The sequence below is a fragment of the Xenopus tropicalis genome, chromosome 4, assembly GCF_000004195.4.
Source record: "Xenopus tropicalis strain Nigerian chromosome 4, UCB_Xtro_10.0, whole genome shotgun sequence".
NCBI lineage: Eukaryota > Metazoa > Chordata > Amphibia > Anura > Pipidae > Xenopus > Xenopus tropicalis.
The window spans coordinates 136305756-136323958 of record NC_030680.2 but is presented as its reverse complement, the minus strand read 5'-3'; the positions used below and the strand labels follow the sequence as shown (position 1 = coordinate 136323958).

The 18203-nt window shown below is 40.3% G+C and overlaps 1 protein-coding gene across 1 annotated transcript; it reads left to right on the top strand.

The window, feature by feature from the left end:
- Nucleotides 1-10470: 10470 nt before the first annotated feature.
- Nucleotides 10471-16962, top strand: ip6k2 (inositol hexaphosphate kinase 2; the record flags this gene model as incomplete). Its single annotated transcript, NM_001015955.2, is given in 5 exon segments — nt 10471-10760; nt 12718-12943; nt 14062-14234; nt 15320-15495; nt 16058-16962. Coding segments are annotated over 5 exon segments (1290 nt in total). The 5' UTR covers nt 10471-10558.
- Nucleotides 16963-18203: the final 1241 nt, after the last annotated feature.

The following is an 18203-nucleotide window of genomic DNA, read 5'->3' as shown; positions in this document are numbered from 1 at the left end:
TATGAAATGTAACATTTTTTTCTGCCTCTCCATATCATTGGGCTGCTGTGTTATTTTGCTGCTCAGTGCTTTTGTTGCAGAACATGCAGGATATTGGCATATCATTGCATGGCTTTATTCTGCTTGGTGCTTGTATCCCATTTGTGATGCGCCAGTGCCATACTTCTTATTACATACGTCTAAAAAGTGCACCAGCCAAGTACAATACAAAATATGCCCTTGGGGGGCATACTGTAATAGAGCTTGGGCAATTCCATGGATTTTGTAGCTTGGTAAGCAGGCAACAATGCTCAAAATCATGCCCCCCCCTCTTTCATTCCTATGCAGATCACCTACACAGGTGTTGAATGGCATTTACATAGGAACGAATAGGGGTGATTCCAAGTGTTTTGTCCTGGTTGAACTACAAAGCAAGAGGAGTTGCCGCATGTACCATTGCCCTTTATTGTATTGTCCAGTTAAAGAGTTAGGAAACATATGTCCGCATTGCTTTTTTGTTGACTATAACAAAGGAACCTCTGTTTCAAAAAATGAGTGTTCTTAAAAAGTAATTAACGTATAATGTACTGTTGCCCTGCACTGGTTAAAGTGTGTTTGCTTCAGAAACACTACTATAGTTTATATAAATAAGCTGCTTTGTTGCCATGGGGGCAGCCATTCAAGCTGGAAAAAAGGAGAAAAGGCACAGGTTACATAGCAGATAACAGATAAGCTCTGTAGAAAATAATGGTGTTTTACAGAGTTTCTGTCATCTGCTGTGTAGCTGGTGCCCATTTAGCCCTATTTCTATTTGAATAGCTATCCCCATGGCTACACAGCAGCTGTGTTTATATAAACTATAGTGGTATTTCTAAAGTGAATCGCCAGTGGAAAGGTAAATGCGTTTTCTGAAGTTGCATTGTTACTTCTTGCAGGAAACTTCACTTAACTTAAAAAAACGAAGTGATGCATTTGCCTTTCCACTGGCAATTCACTCAGTTGCTAGTGGAAAGGCATTTCAGGGAGATTAGTCCCCCACGGTGGCTCAGATTACCCACGGGCAACTAAGCTATAGCAGTTAAGCAGAGTGAATATTATATTTCAATTATCTCACCAGAGCAAGCACTGTGGGAGCTTCCTGCAGTTATTTGTACGCAGAAGCCTGCTATATAGCTTGTCTTTTTGAACGCTTTGAAACATATAGTAAAAGAGAACCCCAAAATCACAAATAGGGTGGAGGGGGAGATGTTAAAATAAAGGTTTCGTTCAACACAACAAAACCTATTATTATGGAGACCAAGGTCATAAGATGGTCAGTCAGACATATAACATGGACAGTGCTGTGACATCAGTGTAAGAGGGTGGGGACTGTCCATCAGATGGACACAGAAGGGTGGGATTGGGGGAGCTGAGTGGGCAGGAAGGCCAGTACCTGGGGAAATAATCTACATTATTAAATTGGTACAGAGTTATGTTCTATAGAAACAGCATGGCAGTAACTAACATGGATGCCTGAAATTAATGAATTAGCATAAATCTTCTACAGGTATCGGACCCCTTATCCGGAAAACCATTATCCAGAAAGCTCCGAATTACGGAATGCCCGTCTCCCATAGACTCCATTTTTATCAAATAATTCAGAGTTTTAAAACTGATTTCCTTTTTCTCTGTAGAAATAAAACAGTACCTTGTAATAGTGCTGGGCGGTATACCGCCATATACCAAATACCGTTTTTAAAAAAAAAACTGATATTCATTTTTTAAATACCCCCATACCGGTGTATCGGGTTGCGCCCCGCGCGTACGCTACGTCACGTACGCACGGGGCGGAACCCGAAGGCGGCAACAGAAGAGGCACAGAGGCAGATGGAGCAGTAATCTTGTTGATAGCTACTACTGAGCTAGCCAATTATAGTGCACGCTGTTACAACAGGAAACAGTCTAACCTGCACAAGTATATTCATAGTCATATTCATAGGGACAAGCTAAAACATAAAAATAATGGGAGAGGAAAACAAATACCAACAAGACTCCAGGCTTCAACCACTGAAAAAAGTTCTGGGCAAGTTAATTTAGATTCCTGCAGGCTAACAGTATCACTGACATACAGTAAATAAGTACTTTATAGGAAATGTTAGTGTTCAGGCATGTCTGCTAGCTACTACTAATAACTCTCCTTACCCCTGTATTTTTGTTCCTTTCTGCTTTTGTCCCTGTAAATTCAAAGGTTTATTCCGATTATTTATGAAAATGTTTCAGGCAGCGAAACCACACTTGTTGTGGTTGCCCACCATGGACTGGTATTGCACTGAATCCGCAACAACACGTCTGCCTGAGCATTTATAAACATTCCGAGTGACCAGATTATAACTTCTTTCTTGTCAGACCCCCACGTCAGTTTAACCATAACTAAATGTTGATTTGAAGGCTCAGCTTCTCTCACCTGTCCTGAGTAACTGTGACTTTTTAACACTGATTTATCCCTCTCCACTATTCTCAAAAAAAAAAAAAAATGCTAAGGCTGCTTATTTTCCCTCTCAAGTAGGGTTATTCAGACTTTAGTAATACTAGTGCCTTACAGTAATCTGCCTAGAGAAATGTAATAGAGATCCTATTATCCTAACACACAAATACATTTTAAAACTGACGTCACGTACGCGCGGGGCGCAACCCGAAGCGGCAACAGAAGCGGCACGGGCCGCATCTCTGGCCAGCTTGCTGTATGGGGGGGGGGTGCTTATAACTAATAATCCTAATTATAAGTAATAAGCAGCCAATGGTGCCCCCCAGGCTATGGCCACCTTTCTGTCGCTTTGAACATTTGGACTGGTTGCAAACTATTTAGGGGCCCTGGCCACCAATGTTAATTGGAAAAAAAAATACCGTCAAATACCGTGACACCGATATAATTTTGAAAAATACCGTGATATAAATTTTTGGTCATACCGCCCAGCACTACCTTGTAACTGATCCCAACTAAGATATAATTAATCCTTATTGGATGCAAAACAATCCTGTTGGGTTTAATTAATGTTTTATTGATTTTTTAGTAGACTTAAGGTATTAAGATCCAAATTACGGAAAGACCCCTTATCCGGAATACCCTTGGTCCCGAGCATTCTGGATAAGGGGTCCTATACCTGTACAAGCAAAGCTCCAGTGAGTTTCTGGGATATATTTTGCGCTATTGATCAACGTATTTATCACTTATTTTCATTCATTATAAATTTGCAGCCTGTTCTAGCCCATATGTATATGTCAGATTGGTACATTTTGTGTGTTATTTAAATGCAGACTGATAGTATCCACATATGCCTGGCTGGGCAGTCTCCATCATTATTATTTATAGTGCCCGCAGTGCATTACAAGCCTTTATAACAAATGGGACACTAGATACTTTAACAAGGGTTACAGAATATAAAAAGAATAGGAGGGCCCCTTTCACAAGTACAAATGAGACTTTGCTCCAATAACAAAACCTCCCATTGGCTGTTTTTAACATTGTGCACAATGTAATTAAAAATGTTAAATATTGTTACGTTTGTAAGATTGCAGTGGTTAAGCACAGATCTGGTACATAACATGGCCACTCCTACATTGTTGTCCTACAGGTAATCCCATGGTTGTCTGTGTTTTGAGAACGTGTGTTTGTTACCTCTCTGTAGCGAGTTTCTGTCTATTAATTCCTGTCATGTTTTTCTTGTGTGACATGGCTTTACATAAGGAACTCGAGAAAAGGTGATGTAATGATGCTCCCAGGGCTGCTTGGAATTCCTCAGTGAATCCTCCAATGAAACCATTATTTTACATTTTCGCTTAGGTTTCTAAAGGCCAAGAAAGAGACACAGTCTAGAAAACACGTTAGAAATCCCCCCCGTTTCAAAGTGAATAGAAATCGCTATGATCTGCCATGTCATCTTTAGTTACAGGCACGTATTCCATGCAAAGGCAGGGCAACGAGTAGGCAGATGTGACTTTCATGTGGCCCAGAGCTGCTTAAGGACAAAGAAGTGACTGCAGAAACAATAAAAGGATACCATGATAGGTATTTTAATCACTACAGTAGCTGCTTCCCTTTATGGCGTTGTCACAGAGTAATTTCAGGCACTTGGCCTGCCTCTTTAGCAGCCCACTGGGAGGCCAAACTCCAGAAGTACTTATTCAAGACTTATGCAAGTACTTATTCAAGACATTGGGTGGAGGGCATTTTGCCCCACGCACTTAAGATACTTGCTCCATGGCTGTAAATTGAATGATACTTCATAGACTCCAGTGTTTGCCTGTTTTTGCCCTGTGGGGTATTAGTGCACCTTGGTTTGTTTGAATCAGATTACTCTCATACTAAACAGAGTAGCCTGAAAGAGAGGGGCAGATATTGGAGTGTGCATAGGTGAGTCTGGGTTCCTATGCTGGGTAAGGTTACTCAAAGTGTCAAACATAATCCATTAATTTGTATGTTAGGTTTTAGAAGAATAGTGGGAAAATGTACCAAATTGGAATTTTTACCCTGGAGGTTTACCATTAGCAAGTTATAAGCAGTTAGCTGAGATAGGTCCTCTGCCTCAAAAATAAAGGAAATCATTTTTTAAAATTTGAATTATTTGATTTAAATGGAGTCAATGGGAGACAGCCCTTCCCTAACAGGTTTCCGGATAATGGATAAGTAAAGGACCTATAGTGCAAAATGCTTGGGGCCCGGGGTTCTTCAGATGAATTATTTGCTTCAAATGGAGTCTATTGCAGATAATCTTCCCATAATATGGAGCGGTTTGCTTAAATCAATGAAATTAGACTCATTGTAAGGATTGACCCATATTGCTTTTGTTTCTATTCTGACCATAAAACAAGTGTCTGGTTGACAGGCTCACTATGAATCCCATTACAAATTGAGGCACTACTGAACAAATAAGTTAATAAATAAAATGTTAAAAAAAAAATTGCAGTTCAGTATTTATAGGTTTAACATTAGACAGTCTGCCAAGTTTATTGTTTTTCTCCTGGTGTAAAGAGCTCCAGTTAGCAGTACTGAATAAGTCATGGAAATGGTCAGCACCTCTGTTTCTTAAGAACAAGCCAATCTATAAAGTTGGATGTAATTAGAAGCCCTTAATCGTGACATTTGCCAGTGCACGGGCCAGGCTGATCCAATAATGGCAATTACTGTGTTTGAGGGTGACCTGGTTTAAGATGTTGCTGTACGTGTCATGTGTGTCATGTCCTGGCTCTTGTCTACTTTGAGAAGTGTAAGCTTTTAAAGCAACTCAGACAGTCGCATCCCTTACATTGTAGGAGCACATTCCGGCTTTAGCTGGTCAGAGAAATATTTTGTGTACATATGTTGGTAATATTTACCAGTAGTATATTTTTGCTGGCATGTTTTCCTTCACTATAAGAAATGAATGTCAGAGGCGCTTTAGGGCAGGGGTACACGGGAAGATTAGTCGCCCCAACAAAAAATCTTCATTGTCGCGGGCGACTAATCTCCCTGCAATGCCATCCCACCAGCTAGAACGTAAATTGCCGGTGGGACGGCATACGCGTCGCTGCAATGTCCCGCGGTTGCCCGAAGTTTCCTCTCAAGACAGCTTCGGGCATCTGCCAGACATTGCAGCGACGCATATGCCATCCCACCGGCGATTTACATTCTAGCTGGTGGGATGGCATTGCGGGGAAATTAGTCGCACGCGACAACCGAAGATTTGTTGTGGGGCGACTAATCTCCCGTGTACCCCTGCCCTTAAGGGTGAAGACACATTGAGCTACTAGTAGCTGCTACTTTTTTAGGGCTACTAAACTCCAGAAAATACCCTGCCATAGACAATTTCCTCTCAAGACAACTTCTGCGATTTCACTGAAATCGCGCCACCGCGTTTGCCATCCCACCGGCGATTTACATATTCGCCGGTGGGATGGCATTTCGGGGAGATTAGTCGCCCGCGAACAGGGAGATTTGTCACGGGCGACTAATCTCTACGTCTAAGGGCACTGGCACATGGGGAGATTAGTCGCCCGCGGCAAAACTCCCTGTTCGCGGGCGACTAATCTCCCCATGTGCCAGAGCCCTTAGGGCTCTGGCACACGGGGGGACAATTATCAGTAAATGATCAGCATTGTCTTTTTTAGTATCCACGACAAGTAGCTGCTACTAGTAGCTCTGTGTGTCTTCACCCTAATGCTGAGTCACTCTTTTGAAGTGTTTATTAGATATACTAATGCCCTTAATTGCCATTCACCTCTGGGATTACAGAGAAAAACTCTTTCTCACTTAATGTCTATTTGTGTTTGTGTAACGCTAAATAAGCACAACAGATAAAGTCAGGCAGTTTGGCCAGATTTCTGTCAAGTCGGCTGATATCCAAATAGCTAATTCTGATAAGAATAAGGGCAGAATTGGGTGCATTTGGCTTTTCATCTTATATCCATTTAGGCAGTGATCATTACTGCAGTGTATGTATAAACATAAGCCTAATGGGCTACTGACAGGTCTGATTGTTTGGGCTTCTGCTGACCTGCTACCTAACTTGTCATACTGAAGGTGACCCTGTTTTATATGGCAAGCTTCCAGTTACACATTTTTAGGCACTTTCATGCTGATGTAGCATAATTTTAAAGACCTTTGTAGCATCCTTTCTTTCTACTAAACGTTTGCCTGCCCCCTGAGCAGTCACCTGGCTAAAGCTTGGCCATGCACAGACCAATAAAAGTTGCCGACTTGGCCACTCCAGGCTAAGACAGCATCTTTGTGTTCATTGTATAGGCCGTTGTGATTGTTTATTCCCCAGCACAAAAATCAGATCACTTGGTGGGGCTTGCACAGACCTATCCACACAAACACGTGTCTTGATTTTCCAGCTAACACAGTTAGTGGCCAGGGCCTGACATAATATCCTTTAGGGAGGCTGTCATTTGGACACATTTACATGCCAGTAAGTTGCAGACTCTGAAGTTCCATGACCTGCATAAAAGCAGTCTATCACAGTGGCATGTTCCAACAAAAATAGAAAATATATCCTCTACGTCTTGCTAGTCAGGCTGCTGAATGAGGCAAACTGGTTCTATGGGACAGAAATTAAAACTGCTTCCAGAATTTTGGGCTCAGAAAATACAAATACAGAGCTATAATGAAATGAAGTGCCAGGATAGCTGATGCTGGGGTTGGCACTGCTGCATTAATAAGAAATATTAATAATTGTTTTAATATATTGGGCAGTGGTTAATGGGTTCTGCAGAAATACACCTCGGGTACATAATTTTGTAATTACCTAACTACCGTGCCATGCACAATGTCCCTTTTTTTTTTATATTTGTTTTGTTTTTTTGCCATAAGTGGTAGCTTATTCTGCCTGGTTAAAATGATATCTAACCTTTACACAATGAGTTAATTATTTAGTTGCTTAATTGCACTAGCTGTACTGCATCGGCAGCCAATCAATTATTAATTGATTTACAATCACATGTAAATTATTCGCTGCTTGGAAAATATAGTACATTGTACCTATTTCTATGTTACACCTTTTTAGAGAGCAAAATATTTTGCCGTGCTGTTAGTCCCTTACACATGTGGTTGTAGAACCCTTACAGGGTAAAGGCTCTAGGGGTAGTGTATCTATACATTAACTTTCAGAATGTTTTTTCTTAGTTTTCCAGTTGGTCTGCATTTTTATAGTGTTCGAATTATTTGCCCCCATTTTGTTTCTTTCCAGCTTTTAAACAAGGGTCATGGAAGCAGCTAAAAAGCTATTTGCCCTGTGAGGCTACAATTTTATTGTTACTGTGACTTTGTATAACTTGTCTTCTCTTTTGGCCCAGTCCTGTTTATCATACCAAATAACTGCCGGGGGCTAGGGTAAACTGGATCCAAGCAGCCATATAGCTGTTGAAATTCCAAAACTACTGAGCTGCTAAACAAAATCATTAAAAAAAACAAATACCAGTTTTAATTTAGTTAATTCAAAGGTAAACTACCTCTTTTAGGCTACATGTGGCTGTTCTGATATAGTGACTGTTACTCCCAGTAGCCCCCAGAGGCCCACATTCTGCCCATGCCTGGTTTAAGGGCATTTAACTGCATTAATCCCTTTTCTCCAAAAAATGTAGCTTCTCATTTTGTCACGTTTGAGTCATATTCTGGTGTTACAGAGAGAAATGTTCAGATAACAGACTGTTGCCTCTGATTATGTGCTTCTTTGAGTAAATGCTGGCAAATATCTGTCATCATTACATAATTGGCCCTGGCAGGACTGCCTGTACCGCTCGGCACGCAAGGCCCCCAACCACAACAGATGCGGTTAAATCAATTTGCTTGCAAGATAGCATTGCAGAAGGATTTTATTGCCAATCCATTTGCCTATTGTAAAATGTTATAGAATACCTTGTGTGATTTTTGGTATAAAAACATCAGCAGACATGTTTCTAAACTCCCCAGGGTTATATCTACCAGTAGAGCACGGCCCCTTTAAATGCTGTGATCCGGAATAGCGTCTGAAATGGGACCCTGTCACGTCATTGTGAGCCTTATAATGAGCTCATATGGGATTTAGTGGGGTGTGTCCATATTTGTTTCTCTGGTTCCTTAGCAGGCACGTCCCCCCTTCCCTGGGTCACACAGCACAAAGCATTCACCCGTGCTCTCTCCTAGCAGTGTATATGCACTCTAAGCTATTCTTCCATTATCAATTCCACCCGTGCTCTCTCCTAGCAGTGTATATGCACTCTAAGCTATTCTTCCATTATCAATTCCACCCGTGCTCTCTCCTAGCAGTGTATATGCACTCTAAGCTATTCTTCCATTATCAATTCCACCCGTGCTCTCTCCTAGCAGTGTATATGCACTCTAACCTATTCTTCCATTATCAATTCCAGCCTCAGGGTTCTGAATTCCACTGCTCTCATTGTGTTCTATTAAACCCAAACCATTTTTGCCAACTGATTTTGATCCACCAAGAAGGAATTCAGGTCATGTAGTCCCTTAAGGTTTTTTCATGTATAGTACTATGGATTGCAGTGTGCAAGCCTTTAGAGAGTCTGAGTACCTTTATGTCTGCAGATTATAGCTCTAATACCTTACAGGGGAAGTCTGGGCTGAGAAACTGGTTCAGTCCCTATTAAGGCCCCTGTAACATTAGGACAGTCACTTAATTACTGTTCCTTTACCTTTTTCCTCGGGGGGACCTAAATATAATGTTGCAGTCAGCTTTGTAACCAGTTTAGAATAAAGAATGCACCTCGTTTTAAATGCAATTTGCCTGTTGTAAAAGGAATTTTACATAGGGGACAGTATTGGGCTGTGTAAGTATGCCTGCACTAGGCTGCCCCTCAGGATTGTGCTTCAGTGCTAATGTCTGTACAGCAAAGTAGCATAAAACCCTTGGAACTGTGCTTGTTATTTCCTTACTGGCTTTCTTTGCATTCCTTCTGTTTCCCCCTTGTGTTTAGAATGTTATCCTAAAAGCTCATATAATTTAGGAACTACTTAACTGTGTGCCACTGTGTGTCTGTCCTTTCACAGCACAACCAATATTTGGTCACAAAGGTGTTAATAACTGTAGATCAGAAGTAAACAACAGCATTGTTAGTGCTTGTTTAAAGCAGCCGACGGTTCCCCCTAGTGGTGAATGTTATAAATCCATTGCTGGGCTTGGGTTTGTGGCTTTCCCTAGAAACATTCTCAAAAAAGGAAATTAAAAAAACCTTAAGGATTGGGAAATAGGGCTTTATTAGCACCCTAAACTCATTTATACAACTCTTGTGTTTTCACTCCTCATCAGTAATAATCTGATTCAGTATTTAGCCCATAATGAATTTCACGTTATTTTCAGAAGAGCCTTCACATTGTATGGGGGATGGGGTTGCTCTTGTGCAAAAAGCGTACCTTCTTTATATGTTGCTCTTCTGCCTTGTGATAATATTATTACATGATAATGTATAACTGTATTTCTGCTCTGGTTTTATGCCTAATTAATAAAGTGGCTGATACAATCAGAGTGCATTTCAGTCATTCATATATGGAGCCCTTTTACTTGGGTTGCAGCTGGCAGCAGCTTTCTTTTCATGTGACTGCCTCGGTGATGTCTCATGTAGGGGTCTCTTTGTTTATGTAGCGATGCAGACTGGGCAGTAAGCTGTCCCTATGAGAATCCTATGTGTGCTTGTGAATGACAAAAACAGCTGAGAGCAGCAGTGCCTCCACCTTCTTTTGTCCCTCCAGCTCCTTTTCAGGGTCCCGCCCAGCCTTGCTGAGAGACACATTTCCCATTGGCCAGAATGTCTAGCAGGAGGAGCAAAGTAGATTGTTTTTCTTCTCCTGCGTGACATCACTCTATTTGTCTCGGTGCTGGGAGCCTGAAAGCTCATAAGAGGATTTGCTGGCAGAGGACACGCACTGTGGATTCTCACTCACAAAACCATGAAGCCTATTTTTTGTGTTTTTATGCACTAAGGACCGCACTTTCTAAAACCAAAGGATTTTGTTTTGCATTTGTTTCAAACAGGAGATAAGCTACTGTAAAGGACAGACCAGAGAAGCTCTTGTGCTGCTCTCTCCATACAGACACTTTGCTCTCTCTAATGTGCAGTAACGATGAGCCCAGCCTTCGGAGCCATGGAAGTGGAGCACTACGCAAAGGGAGTCCTGCTAGAGCCTTTTTTACACCAGGTTGGGGGACATTCTTGCGTCCTTCGCTTTAATGATAAAACAATCTGTAAGCCACTAATTCAAAGGGAGCATCTGTTTTATGAAACACTCCCTGCAGAGATCAGGAAGTTTACACCACAGTATAAAGGTAAGTTTTCCCTTCTTTCTATGGAAGCCATGTTCATTTCGACTGTTTCTGGTATCATGTGTTGTCCCTAAAACACTTCTCTATAGAAGCCTTTGGGGAATTATTTTTTTTTTCACATATTTCAATGTTGTCAGGGACAGGCTGTGATGCGTGAGTTGGCGATGCTTACCATTGAGTCTCTTGGCTGACTAAAAGCATTACAGTTTAGACAAGCTCTGCTTGTGGCCTTAAGGCTCCCATAGGCACCAGTAGGTAAGTGGAATTTGTTCAGACCAGTTCTTAGAAATAAATGGTCTTCTGAACACTTTATCTTTCTTTCCTTTGTGCTCTCATTTTCTTATGCCTTCACTCTCTGAAAGCTGATTACAATTCTCCCATTTATATTTTTAATGTTCCTGCTTAGAATGAAATGGCCTAAGCCAAATACTGAAGAGGAAAAGGATGACAGGGGTAAATAACCCATTCTGTTTACATCCTGTGAAGCCGCAGTCTTCTTTTTGTAAACGTAATTAGACTTGGATTTGGATAGATTTGGTTAGCCTTTTGCAGCTGTTTGAATACACAATATCCTTTTGGGATAATGTTCATATTTAGTTGAGTATTCTTCTCAGTATATTCATTCTTTGTCTCATTTTCCGCTTTCCATATTATATGTATCTTTCACGGGCTGTGTGACGCCCTTCATTTAACAAGACAAAGTGATTTTTTTAATCGGAGAAATCTAAAGAAATGCAGATGTGTCAATCATATATAATAGAACTTACTTAAATGTTCTTTGAAAGGTTTGGGGAGTAGCATTTATGACTGTTGTTTTATCATTTCTGCTTCTTTCCACTGTTTTGTTTTCACTATGGCAAAGGGTAGGCTAACAGCGGGTTTGTGCACACAGAATTAACTGGGATATATTGAAAGGCTGTTTGCTATATGGCTTTCAACCCTCTATCCTTGTAGCCGTTCCTTTTTGTGCTTGGAAGCAGTGGGCTGAGCTTCTGCAATACCTTCCCAGCTACTGTCAGTCCAGGGTCCTGCAGCTCCCAAGTGCCACTCTCTCCCGCAGTCCTGAGGGACGTGAGCAGCAACAACGCATGCAGACTCTAGAGAGCTGACAGAGTTTAAAGACTTAAAGGACATTTTTGGGGCACTCATGGATAACAACTGAATGATTCAGATGTTTCAAAGACTTTTAGAAAAAGTCAGTTCTTTAGAGACTGATGAGCAGAAGGTGCTTCAAAGGGTGCTCCATGTTTTCTACAAAATGCAGTTTGCTTTGTATCTTGGTTTTTTTTTGCATTATATTTTTTTATACTACCCTGCTGCAACTCAGAAAACAAGTCCTTTGCTTTAAATAAAATAAACAGAACATAATTAATCGTGTTGACTCTGAAAATAAAACTTTCCAGATAGTTTGTTTTGTTTCACGTCTTTTTTTTTTTTCTGTTTTGCTTTGCTTGTAGCTTTACTAATCAGATGCCTAGATCTGTCTTCAGTTTTGTGATATACTGAATGCTTTTTTTAATTTTTTTTCCTTTTTTCCCTTTTTGATTATTATTTTGCTTTGCAACATTGCATTATGGAAACCCTCCTTGGTGTTTCACTGTAAGATGTAAATAAGAAATGTTTTACATCTTTAAATACAATCAATAAAAACTTCATCTTAAATAAATTTTTTCAAGCATTGAAAACGTCTCCTGTTATTATTTGGTCAGTGTTGTCCTGTTTTCAAGCATAACATGTTGTTTAAGATATTTGTTGTATAAAATGCTGTATTTATGTCAGGTATTTCTGTGTTTAGTTCTTTTGATGTTTGTTAGGTTGGCAGATGAGATATGGCCTGTGGCAGGATTTGTTCTAAGGACTGGGTAAGAATAAAAACACTGTAATGTAACCACTGCGTTACATTATGCTGACAGGACTTCTCTATTTCTTTTCTGAATATATCTATTCTCTGCCCTTCCAGGTGTGGTGTCTGTGAGTTTTGAAGAAGATGAAGATGGAAATCTGTGTTTGATAGCTTATCCTTTAAATGGCGACCAGGACAACCTGGAAAATGTGGACTATTCAGATTGCAGTGAGCCTAAAAGTAAACTTTCCAGATGGTCTCATAAAAAAGCTCTTCTATTAGAAAATGACAACCTTACAAAGGAAAGACTTCGGCAGCACAGAAAAGAAGACAAAATGAAAAGGTAAGCATCTCTCAGTAATACTGTTGTGAACGGGTGCGCGAACCTTCCGTTTTATGCTCTATTTCCACATAAAGCTCTTGTATTTTATGCTTTGGACTACAGTTTGAAACTAACTTATAGTTTATCTGTAGTCTGTCAGGCCAAGTATCTTCTCTGTTAGTAGAAAAACACTGGCAGAGAAATCATAAATTCCTCCTTCTGTCTTTTGGCAGTGATAATGATTGCATTGGCTTGTCACTGCGCACACAGGAATTGTCAGGGTGCAAATGCCCCTGTGTGCAAGTACCATTTCTATAAGGGTAAAAGACATGGAGCGTTATTCACATGTTCTCCACTGCAGGAGTAACTGCTTAGTTTGACAATGGCCTCAGGGAAAGTTCACAGGGTGGAGGTGGACATGCTTTTAAATGTTTGCATAGCCTATTGTTAGAAAGGATATCTAAAAGCTACCTTAAGGGGGGTCACTATTAGCACAGAAAATGATTAATGCCTGTATAGTTTTGTTTAAGAGAAAGTTGCGGGGATTCATTGGCAGGCACTGGGTTCTCTGCATGTGCGGGAAACATGGGTCTGTAAATTGCTGATAACCCATTCAGGCACCTTCATTCCTTCTACCCACTGTACTTTATTCATAAACTAATAATAAATTCATGTAAACCCATTCCTAGTGCTTCACTGCTCTGCTGAACTGCCTGTATTGTTTTTCAATAACAATTAAGTTGAATTCACTCTTCCCATTCACCAACATTCTCCAGAGTGAAAGTGCAGTGTGCTTACACACATATTAATCTTGCAGCTTGGTGAGAATTTACTCTCTCAGGGAAGTACACAATCTGCTCACCTTTGTTTACCTTGGTTGAGGTATCATTGGTGTCAGTGTGAACCAGCAATTCACAATGACAACAGTGGAACGGTATTTTCTGGCATTATGTTGGCCATGCCGGAGGGCATTTAGTGCAGGTGACAAATGCAGTGTGCTACTGCCCTAGCTGCAACAACAGATTGCATTACAGAAGTTATACTCTGAATTTTGCATTTCTGAAACTAAAAAGTCTCAAAGCTCAAAGTCTTTTTTTTTTTTTTACCATTGTTTATTGTTGTGTTCATTTTTTTTATAGCCATAAACTGGATGAAGAATTGGACTGGGTGAAAAAGTCTGAAGTTTTATATTACAGCGTAGAGAAAAAAGGGAATGTTAGTTCACAGTTCAAGCACAATCCCTGGAGTATGAAATGCCACCAACAGCAGCTTCAGCGCATGAAGGAAAATGCCAAACACAGGAACCAATACAGTATCCTTTCAATTACTAATACATAATACCTGTTATGATTGAATCTTTGTAGGGTGTAACCCAAAAAAATCTGTGTAAACTCCTTGGTTAGAAGTTCTTACAACACACTGGATAACATCATTTAGGCTAGGAGCAGTCTGGCAGCTTGTTCATGATATTTAATCTACAAAAAAAGCTGTCTCGCTGGTGTGGTTTTCTCCTAACAGGTGCACCAGCCCAGAGTATCAGGTAAGCGATTACAATTACTGAGGGTGCCTAACATTTTGGCAACCCCCCCCCCCCCAGTGATTGTACCTTTCCTTCTACTTCTATTATGTGCTCCGTTTACATGCATCTTATTGCAAATAGTCTGTAGGACATCAGCAAGCACATAGTGGCATGTCCTGTCCCTATGGCATTGCTTATATGCAGCTTGCTCTTGTAGGTCTGGATGTATCCAGTTTCCATTAACCCATAATATTCTAGCTAGTGTTTTCTAGTGTGGTACAAAGTATTGTAATTTGCCTCACTATATATTATGTTCAAATTGCAGCAAAGCTTCCTTTAAAAAAGTAAGGTGCCATACATGTATAATCCATGTTAAGCGTCTGAGTCTGGTGATCACACGTCTCGGGAAGTGAAAGCTGATTTAAGTCTTAATGATATGATATGCGTCATTCCAAAGAATTTTGTAGCTGAATGGATGGAGGGCTGTGTTTTAGAAAGTTTTTTGTTGGAAATTGCTTCACTAATAAACAGTGGCAGTTGAAGGATTTATGGAACACAAGCAATTTTATGCCGTTATTATGGATTAACAGATTGTTCTTTAGGCCCCATACAATGTGCCTGAGTTGCTCACTAGGATAGGCTAGGAAAGAAAACAGGGGGACTTTAGAGGTATGAATGTGTATGCCATGGAGCACACACTTTCCATTTACCTCTTTTTGATGGGCTGAACATTGCATCTAATTATGGTTAGAAAAAAAAAAAAGCGTTAGTAAAATAGGTTCCTGTCTTTCATTTTCATTTCATTTAGAGCCCCTATTTCATGAACCTCAGAATGTCTTATAATCAATGTGAATGATGTATATTCCTTAACAACTAAGAATTCATATTGTTGGAAAATCTGACCTGCCGACACCAAGTTCCATGTGTTTTGGACTTAAAGATGGGTACTCGGCAGCACGGAGACGATGCAACCGAGGAAAAGAAAGCCAATCAAATTAGAAAGTGTCAACAGAGTACATCCGCGATCATTGGCGTGCGAGTGTGTGGTATGCAGGTGAGTGGGGCCGGCATTATAGCCCTTTGGCTTGTGAATAGGTGTGAGTGGCCTTTTATATTTGCAGCTTTAGATTTTGCCATTTCTAATATTTGGGGCAAATAATTTAAAGCAGGGGAAGCAATTATGCTTCCAAGCAGTTTGTAGTAATGTAGAGTCAAGTCTTATTATTATTAACAATATTTGCCTTGTAGTGTGCTGGTACACATTAAAGTTTCCCATTGTGTATTTCTCAATTAATACACGAAAACCATGAAGATGGTACTGGTAGTTAAAGTCTCCAATCTCAATTTTTTTAGTTACCGCTCCCTTGATCCCTAGATGTTGCAGGACTGTATATCCCAGCATTGTTTAACCTTTGATTATATATTAAATGATGATGGTAGTATGATGAATTGTAGTCCTAAGATTGAGAAAAGGCCTTCCAGGAAGGATAAGTCCAAACTAATTGAAGGAGGCTACATGCCTTGGGGACTTGGCAGCACTTGTTTTCCCTTCACCCCCTGTTACTGTGAGGTATCCATGTACTTTAGAACTCACCAAATGTTTCTTTTATTTGCAGGTCTACCAGACGGGCACGGGGCAGCTTATGTTTATGAACAAGTACCACGGCAGGAAACTCTCAGTCCAGGGTTTTAAAGAAGCACTTTACCAGTTTTTCCACAATGGCAAAAACTTACGGCGAGAACTTATTGAACCTGTACTGAAGAAACTGACAGAACTCAAAGTAGTTTTAGAAACACAGGACTCCTATCGTTTTTATTCCAGCTCACTTCTAATTATTTATGACGGAAAAGAAACGCAGGAAGTTCCAATGGACTCAGATCCCGAAGACCTAGAGGATCTCTCCGAGGAGTCGTCGGATGAATCTGCGGGAGCCTACGCTTACAAACCATCCAAAAATAAGCCCTCCGCTAGCACTGTTGACGTCCGAATGATAGACTTTGCACACACCACTTGCAAGTTCTACGGGGAGGATAGCATTGTGCATGAAGGACAAGACACGGGTTACATTTTCGGACTTCAGAACTTAATAGCAATTATTAAAGAAATAAGAGATGAAAATAGCGAATAAAATGGGGATGCAAACAACATTTGTATGAAGCACTATATTGACTTTTTATATTCCAATGTAATGGCCACGTTCTTGTGGTAGAAATCATTACAGGATGAGATGGGTTTCCCCCCATCATAATGACTTGTTCAAATGAGGGCATTTACTTACAGCTGTGCTGAAAAAATATCGCTGATTTAATGTTTGTCTACTTTATTTATTTTAAAAAAAGGTTTCTAAAACATTCCAATTTGATGATTCAGATACCTCTGTTACACCAGTGTGTATGTTCTAATATTCCTTTCCTTTTGTTCGTTTGTTTGTACGCGACGCGGCGCTCACACATGGAAAGAAAACCTTCCGTGTTTGACTGCTTGGAATAGCGAACCTTTTTTTTTTGTTACATTAAAGAGGCTCAAATGTTGCCTGAGCTACAATATTTATAACACAGTGTGCAGGACTATATATGAGGAAAAGCATCAGTAGAAGTTATGCTATACAGGACAGCTGGTTTATGCTCGGAATTCGCTGCATATACACATTTCTTGTTATTTATTTGGCCACATGCCTTGTTACAATATCAGCGGAGCATTATAACAGATATTGATTGATTTCACAAACATGTGCCTTTCAAAATTCTAGCTGTGTAGTGCTATTACCAGTGCTAAAGGTGGAACCAAGAATTCACTTTAACTGTGACCCATTTCATTTGCACTTTGGCTCCTTCGTATAAATCATTGAAACCAAATACTTCTATTTTGTGATAGAATTGTGCGATGGGAACAGTTAAAGAAACAAATCCATGTTTTGTTGCAATATGAGTGGTCCCTGTTAGCACAGCGGCGGCGGCATGGTTACGGGAATGAAAAAAAAAATGACACACATGGGAAAAAATGATTTATTTTTCTTTCTTAAATTGTAGATCCAGATCAGTTGTCAGAAGTAATTTAAATGCCACAGATGATTTGCTTTCCGGTCAGTTTAATTTCTTGCTAATTTGATTCAGATAACGGTTTCAACATTTGGCTGTTAAAATGGGCCCATGCTTTATGAAATTCGTGGATTCGGCAGGAATAAAGCAATGCGTTACTGCATGTCAGTCCTAGACGTTTCGGTTCCACAGGCTGAAGTGGGGGTTTAGCAGCAATATGTTGGGGTGCTTTCCCATCCGCCTGAGGTTTCCGCAGGCCATTTGTCGAAGCTTACAGTTCTTTAATGCACAATCACTTTCTGCAGTCCATACCTGTGTTTGTTTCATGAGCAATGGAGAAATTTGTGTTCTTATAATAGTAAATAAAATCTCTTCTATGACTTATAATGATGCTGTATGGGGTGTTTTATGTACTGTGACCGACAGCTTGTCACTAACACGTATTGGCACAATGGCTTTATTAGATATACACTAACATGAGTAAGGCATAGGCCTTTAACCCATAACAACCAATCACGTTTACTTTCTTTTGGTCTAGCTTTTATAGACTGGTAGATGCTAAATACTGGCTGGTTTTTGACCCACAGCATAGTTAAGCACGATAATTTTGATGGTTTTAGCTTTCTGTGCAGCTCTGCAATTAGGATTTGTTTCATGCCAAATAACTAGGGCAACAGGCATGTCCAGTAAATGAGCCTCCAGCTATCGGCAGACTTTGGCTTC